The sequence below is a fragment of the Corvus cornix genome, chromosome 2, assembly GCF_000738735.6.
Source record: "Corvus cornix cornix isolate S_Up_H32 chromosome 2, ASM73873v5, whole genome shotgun sequence".
Classification (NCBI taxonomy): Eukaryota; Metazoa; Chordata; class Aves; order Passeriformes; family Corvidae; genus Corvus; species Corvus cornix.
In genome coordinates, this window is record NC_046333.1 from 140,050,781 (window position 1) to 140,058,710 (window position 7,930).

General features: G+C 43.2%; 1 protein-coding gene across 1 annotated transcript; it reads left to right on the top strand.

The window, feature by feature from the left end:
* The first annotated feature begins 3,157 nt into the window (after nucleotides 1–3,157).
* Nucleotides 3,158–7,285, top strand: UTP23 (UTP23 small subunit processome component). The gene is made up of 3 exons (XM_039550071.1): nucleotides 3,158–3,392; nucleotides 5,475–5,649; nucleotides 6,527–7,285. The coding sequence occupies exons 1-3, from the start codon at nucleotides 3,205–3,207 to the stop codon at nucleotides 6,911–6,913; spliced, it is 750 nt and encodes a 249-aa protein (XP_039406005.1). The 5' UTR covers nucleotides 3,158–3,204; the 3' UTR covers nucleotides 6,914–7,285.
* Nucleotides 7,286–7,930: the final 645 nt, after the last annotated feature.

The following is a 7,930-nucleotide window of genomic DNA, read 5'->3' on the forward strand; positions in this document are numbered from 1 at the left end:
GGGGAGGGGCTTCGTGTGGGGTTCCACAAGGCAGTTTACTGCCACACAGGCGAAGGGATCCAGGGATGAAGCTAAAGGAACAACGAAGGGTCCAAGATTTAAATATGGGACCGGATAGGGGCGGAGAAAACACCAGGGACCAATGGTCGGGGAATGCAGGGGTGGAGCATAGGCGGGGTTAAGGTAGGGGAGCCAGTAAGGGAGTAGCGAGGGAGGAGCAAGGGAACAAAAGCCAATGGGAGAACCGGGAAGGGAGAACTTTCCACAGGGAAGACCTATAGGGTAAAAAGGGGGCAGGAAGGCCAACGGGCCAACCAGGAAAACAGAACCGGTGTATATCAACGTAATTGATATAGTTAACAGAAAGCCTGTTAGGAGAGACCCTTTTCTTTCACCCTAACCTAGTAAAGCCCTAGGGCTCATCCTTCTGGGGGGCTGTTGTGGTTCCTTCATTGACAGGCTCACCAGCCTCCACAATTATGTATCATTTCTGGTAGAGTTCTGTGTGCCATGGTAGTCTGAATGGCTGGCTCTGTTAGTGTCCTGTGTGTGTGCCACGCTTGTCCAGGACACATGGGAGCATAAGAATCCTGCTGGGTCCAGAGAGGATGGATGGTGTGTGGATGGATTTCAGCAGCCAGAAGCAGCAAACCCCACGCACCAGAGATGTCTGGATTCAACACCTCTCATAAGATCCCTAGGCTTTTTTTTTTTTTTTTTTTTAATCCATTTTACAGATGGCTCATGGGAATAGTAAAATAATTGAACTTGAAAGAAATAAGGTGAATTTTAGTATATGCAAAATATTGTCAAAGTATGAAAGAAAATGCTGAGAGAACTGTACTTCTCTGCACTGCTATAGTAGGCTTATAGACATTTTTAACATTTTAAATTTAAATTTAAAAATAAATTTTAAAATAATTGCATAAAAGTGAAATGCAATTTACATAATTATACTGAAAGTAGTTTATCATCCAATTAATGTCATCTTCTGACCAATGGAGCAGGAGGAATCTGTGCTGGTTTGCCTGCTAGCCTGCCTTCTGAACATACTCCACCATACCAGCTGCATTACAACTTGTCTGTAATGATGCTATTTACCAGGGGAACTGTATCTCATCACAATGGTATTTAATACCCTACTCTGGATTTTATCTTACTTTGCACTTATTTGAAAAACTAGTTCAAACTCTCATTTACTTGCTTTTCATTTTTAGGTCTATTTTGTAATAGCAGCTGTTATCACTGGTGATTCCTCATTCTAGCTGTAAGATGTGGGAAGTGTTTTTAATATGGAATAACTGCCTGTCTTTGGGCAGTTACTTAGTTGTCATCACATACACACAAAGCAAAAACAAGCAAGCAAAAACCTACTTGACGAAAAAATAATTTGTCTAGTAAGGTTTTACTTTGGAGTTTTTCTGAATGTTTTTGTTTAACATTTTCAATAATGAAACTGTGCAGTTAGATAGGAGAACTGGGTCATCGTGGCATTATGGAAACGTGTCAGCCACAGGACTGAAGTTTAATAAAGATCTTTAGATATAAGACTATGTCTAATAATGAATTCAACATTTCACTTAGCTCATAAGGCGGCATATATCCATGTATGTCCATGATACGAGCACGCACAACTGTCCCCTGAAGACAGTTGGAAAGAAGGATTTAATGGCAGAAAAATACTGTCAACAGCACAATTGGATCCCATGGAAAATATTCTCAATCACCTGTTCTTTGCACTCTTCATTCTAAGTGCTTTGAAGTATCTTCCCATGTAAACATTTGAATTCTAGAATAGTAATCAAATCCTTTATTTTTCAGTTTCTCTTAACACCAACTAACTTGCTTGGAAGCACTTATTTTCCATATCTATTTTCTAGCAAAAAGGCCAATATGACAGCTGGGTATTTGCTTAAACAACCTTAGAGCAGCCTGACTGATTACAGCAAACTGGCAGGTGCTTGCCGTGGTTTTGCTTGTAATACAGTTGTCTCAGGCAGAAAGATGTCTCCTGTGGAACCTGCATAGCAAGACAGATGTCTCCAATTATCATTTTGATGGTGTTAAGGTATCACATCCCCTTGCCTGCCTAAAACCAAGGGCATTAAGTTCAGTTTTTAATGCCAGATGTCTGGTGTGCTCATGTTTTGTGTTGGACAGGGAGGAGTTTGTGCAATGGCTTTTTCAATGACAGCTGTGTCCCCAGGCTGCAGTGTAATTAAATAGTCACAGGAAAAAAGTTATTAAAATGTAGAATGGGCTTTTCAACTTCGGTTTTGTGCACATTGAACTTAGATTGATATAGACAATACAGGCAAACAATATAAATGGGCACTGATTAAACGTTCCTAAGTATTCCTAAACCTTCCACGTAACCAGCATCAGGGTGAGAGGATGTAGTGTTAACCTGTGCCAGGAGAGGTTTACATTGGACATTAGGTGGAATTGCTCAACAGAAAGGGTGATTAGACATTGGAATGGACTGCCCAGGTAGGAGGTGGAATCACCACCTCTAGAGATGCTTAAGGAAAGACTGAATATGGCACTCAGTGCCATGGTCTGGTTGACAAGTTGGTGTTGGGTCCTAAGTTGGACTCGATAACCTCTGAGGGCTTTTCCAACCGAATTGATTATGTGATTCTGTGTGCTGATGTGTGATTAAACTACTGTCTCTGCAACAGCAACTGTGATTTTATCAATACAGTGAACTAGTAAAAAAAGAGAACTCTGCATTTCTGACCTCAGCAAACGGCAGGAACCAGCACAGCACCGCAAAACAAGGGGCAGTGAACCAGCCCTGAGGCTGCCCGTATGCCGGGATGGACGGGCAGGTGGGACCCTCCGGGGGCGGGGCAGCTCCCCGGCCACGCACCGTGACCCCGGCCGGTCCCGGCTCTGCGGGGCAGGCCCCGGCGCTGCCCGGCCGGTTCCGGCTCTCCGGAGGAGGCCCCGCGGCCCCGGCGCTGCCCGGCCGGTTCCGGCTCTCCGGAGGAGGCCCCGCGGCCCCGGCGCTGCCCGGCCGGTTCCGGCTCTCCGGAGGAGGCCCCGCGGCCCCGGCGCTGCCCGGCCGGTTCCGGCTCTCCGGAGGAGGCCCCGCGGCCCCGGCGCTGCCCGGCCGGTTCCGGCTCTCCGGGAGAGGCCCCGCCCGGGCCTGGCGCAGCTTCCGGGGCAGCCGCGGCCGTTCCGGGCGGCGGCGCGGGCGCCATGGGGGTGACGAGACAGAAACACGCCAAGAAGATAATGGGCTTCTACAAGCACAACTTCCAGTTCCGCGAGCCCTTCCAGGTGCTGCTGGACGGCACCTTCTGCCAGGCCGCGCTCCGCAACAAGATCCAGATCCGGGAGCAGCTGCCCGGGTACCTGGACGGCGCCGCGCAGCTCTGCACCACGCGGTACGGCGGGGAGCGCGCTCCGGCCTCCCGGGGCCCTGGGGAGGAGGTGGCGCTGGGGGCTGAGGGTGACTTGCAAGAGGTTGGGAGCATTCCTCAGACCCTGCTGCCTTTCCGAAGGTGGCATGAGGGGCCAGCGGTAAGCCCGCTGTGTGAGGGAGGGCCGGGTGGGTCTCTTCCCAGGCCCTTCCCACCCGCCGCGTCTGATTGGTGAAGTAACAGCAGGGGCAAGCTGAGATCTCCTGGGCCTGGCGAGTTCCTGCCTTGCTGGAGCTGCAGCCTACCAGTGCCAGGTTGTTTCCAAAGTAGCTGTTGACAAGAGAGGACAACGATGTGCTAGACAAAGACATGGAAGTAAAGCATGTACACTACATACTGAAGTTGCATCCAAGTTGCTTTTGTTATTACTTAATTATGTTTATTGTATGTATTAAAATACAAAAACCCAGTTACATTGTATATCTGCAATAACACAGAATAGCCAACTGCCCACTAGGGAGGCAATTAGTGAAAATACCAGGAAGATGTATACCCTTGGCTTGAAAAACACACTGAGCCTTCTTGCACAGCATATGGAACTGGCCTGCACTTCCAAACAGTATAAAGTATTGAGTCATGTCCTTAGCTGTGAAGTGTTTGGGAATTGTTTTGATCCAAACTGTATTCCTGTCATGTAGAAATGTCAATTCTTGCTGCTTCTTTCAGCAATATCTGTTGGTCATTTTGACCAGGTTCCACTTAGGCCAGCTGAATGGACTCATTTTCTCTGCTGTCAGAACACTGAGTTGCTGAGACAGCACCTCAATGTTATGAAAAGAACCTTGCTGGGGAAATGAGCTGACTCGCTGTGACCCCCAGGTGGGGTCTCACTAGAGTGGAGTCATGGGGAGAATCCCCTTCCTCACCTTGCTGCCTACACTGCTTTTGATACAGCCTTGGACACAGCCCAGGCTTTCACCAGGCCAGCTCATGTTGAGTGTCTTGTCCACCAACACCTTCCAGGTCACTCGTCAGGGCTGCTCTCAATCCATTCTCTTCCCAGCCTGTATTTGTGCTTGGGTTGCCCTGACCCATATACAGGACCTTGCACTTGGCATTGTTGAACTTCATAAGGATTACACAAGCCCATCTCAAGCCTGCCCAGGCCCCTCTGGATGGCATCCTTTCCCTCCAGAGAGTCAACTGCACCACACAGCTCGGTGTCAATGGCAAACTTGCTGAGGGTGCACTGGATCCCACTGTCCATGTCACTGACAAAGATGTTAAACAGGTCCCAATACCAACCCTTGGGGAATGACACTTGTCACTGGTCTCCACTTGGACATTGAGCTGTTTACTGGAACTCTTCAAGTGCAACCCTCCAGTGAATCCCATATCCACCAAGTAATCTATCTGTTAAATCCATGCCTCCAGGTTAAAGACAAGGATGTTGTGTGGAGCAGTGTGAAAAGCTTTGCATAAGTCCAGTTGGGTGACATCTGTTGCCCTTCCTTATCCATCAGCACTGTAACTCTGTCATAGAAGGCCACCATATTTTTCATCATTTCCCCTTAGTGAAGCCATGTTGGCTGTCACCAGTCAGCTCCTTGTTTTCCACATGATTTATGTACTTTCCAGGAGGATCTGCTCCATAATCTTGCCAGACACAGAGGTGAGACTGACTGGCCTATTGTTCCCCAGATCTTTTATTTCCATTTTTTAAAATAAATTAAATTTTAAAGTTTTATAATAAGTTAATTTTAAAATAAATTAAATTTAAAAAATAATTTTATTTGTTAAGTAGTGGTTCATATGCTAGGTGGTATCCAAACTTAAATTTAAGGACTCAGCATTGTCACTGATGTGAATCATTTTTAAATCATTTAATATATCTTAATGTTATTACTGGTTAATCTTGTTTACAGCCAAGGAAACCTTGCTGATGTCTTCAGATGGGCTATTGCTTTTTTCTCGTTGCCATTTACAAATCATAGAGCCTGAACAACTGGGTGTTGCTCATTCCTAAGTAACTCACATCAGCCTTTTGCTGTTGTAAAAAGTATGAGGTTTTTTTGTTTAAAAATCATTGTCTCTTTTGGTTTTCAGATGTGTTATAAAAGAACTTGAATCACTGGGGAAAGCACTGTATGGAGCAAAATTAATTGCCCAGAGATTTGAAGTTCGAAGCTGTTCTCACCATAAGAATCCTGTGAGTGGTTCAACCTGTTTACTTTCCATGATTGAAGATGGCAACCCTCATCACTTCTTTATTGCTACACAGGTAAAAGCTCATGGGAAATGTAAGTCCATTTCTTTTGAAGTGATGCTTTGATACCTAAGGATAAAGAAGCCTACAATAACCTCGATTATGAGGTTTTTAAATAGTTTGTGGGAATTAATCATGTAAAGCCTTACTTGCTCTTTAATGTATTTCCTGATTATGAATCAGGTAATCTTTTCTCTTACTTGAACAACTAGATTTTTTTTACTTTGTAATGATATTGAGTAGTTGAGCTGAAAGTGTACAAAACATCATGACTACCTATTGACATGTAAAAAACAACTCGTGAATGCTAATTTGTATATTGCTTGTGTGTGCATCCCCTTCCCTGAACTGCTTTGCACAGTAGTCTGAAAAATGAAATTGTTAACATCCATATAACTTCAATTTTAAAAAATCTTGAAGTAAAGAATAAATAACTATACAAATAAGAAAGGCAGTTTTTTCTTGGGTTTGTTATTGGGACTGCATGTATAAATGATACACAATATATATAAAATGGTTTGTAGTAGAATTCTTCGTATTTATGTAAGACACAGGAGTTTGAAAATTATTACAGAAGAAATTACGTTACTTCTTGTGTTATGGTGGTCTGCATACAAGTGAATTGGGACTTTTTCCTCAAAAAATGTATGTATGCATATACATGCAGGAAAAAAAAATGTTGATAAATTTTGCATCAGAAATACAGCTAGTCAGGAGAGAAGTTGAAATTTAGAGTGCTCTGAAAGGCACTGCCATGTATATCTGCTAGATTAAGTTTCTTATCTTTTTTATAATGTAATTTATCTTCATAGTTTTGTATTAAAAGTAGGTGCATTTGAATTGCAAATACCATTTAATCCAAAAATATTGACTAAAGTATGTAATTTTGCAGGACCAGGACTTATCAAACAAAGTGAAAAGGAAGCCTGGCATTCCTCTCCTCTTTATTATTCAGAACACTATGGTGCTAGACAAACCTTCTCCTAAATCTTTGGCATTTGTTCAAAAGTTGCAGACAAATCAGCTTGTTCCAGAGTACCAAAAACAAAGTATTGTGGAGCTTAAAGAAAAAGAAGGACTAGTAAAGCAAGAAGGTGAAAAGAGAAGAAAACGCAAAAGGACAGGCGGCCCCAATCCTCTCAGCTGTCTGAAGAAGAAAAAGAAGAAAACACAGGAGGGTCAGGAGCCTTCTGCTGAAAAGAAGAAAAGAAGAAAAAGAAAACGAAATAGAGTTAAAGCAGAAGCCATGCAGTCAGTGCAGAAGAATGAAGGAGAATAAACCCATCTTTGTAAACACCACAGAGCTTGAACATTGTTAGAACTTTGGAAAAAAAATATTAATATGCAGTCATATGAAATTGAGTTGTTAATATTAAAATTTATTTTTATGAGATGGTTCTGCTTATTACTGTATCACAACATTTGTAGGTTATTGTCCTAATAATTTATTGTTATTTAGTATTGGGTTTGTGACAAAATACTTAAGAACCCTCATATTTTGTTACTCTCTCCAGCATCTTGGTTTGTGTCAAAATTCACATGATATGTAGCAATTTTTTAGAAATGCTTCTTGGCTTACATGTGGATGTTGGTGGGATATTAGACTTCTTTCTAAATCGAGGTTGTTAATAAAACTAGTTTTTACAACTGGCTTGTTGGAGATCATGAAACTTACCTAAAATAACACAATGTCTTACTTATCTCTATTGTTTGAATACAAAAGTTAACTCTTGCAAAGAGACCGCAAGCCCTCAAAAGCCCTGTCCAGCCTAAATTTCTCTGTAAGTGCCATATGAACCAATGTCTCTTGGTGTTGATCTTTATTTATTAAGAAAATCCTGGAGGGTGTGCAATGTGTTGATATTCCTGGCACTGTAACGGCATCTTTAGTCTTGCCTATTTTATCTGTAGTTTGTTCTTAATTTTTAATAGGAAAAATGCAACTTAAAAATGCTGAATCAAAGCACTGGTAATGCCATCACAGTATAGCAGAGCCATGCAGGAGTCCTGGAAAACAAGCAGCTGAGGGTGATGGGACTCAGGCCCTGCTGCCTGTTCTGCTGTTTTGTAAGGTTATGAACAGAACAGAACTGGGTTGGGGGAGAGTTGTGGTTTAACCCCATATGGCAGCTCAACCCCATGCAGCCGTTCAGTCAACTTCCCCTGTGTTGGGATGGAGAGAATCAGAAGGGTGAAGCGAGAGAACTTCTGGCCTAAGATAAAGACAGTTTAATAGGGGAAGTAAAAAGCATGCAAAGCACACAAAACACAAGCAAAGCAAAACAAGGAATTCACA

What these genes read in the sequence shown, in the direction of transcription:
- UTP23 (XM_039550071.1), top strand. Translation starts at nt 3,205, where the DNA reads ATGGGGGTGACGAGACAGAAACACGCCAAGAAGATAATGGGCTTCTAC. An exon ending in GCGCAGCTCTGCACCACGCG is followed by an intron (nt 3,393 to 5,474) that starts GTACGGCGGGGA and finishes TTTGGTTTTCAG; the next exon opens with ATGTGTTATAAAAGAACTTG. An exon ending in ACTTCTTTATTGCTACACAG is followed by an intron (nt 5,650 to 6,526) that starts GTAAAAGCTCAT and finishes GTAATTTTGCAG; the next exon opens with GACCAGGACTTATCAAACAA.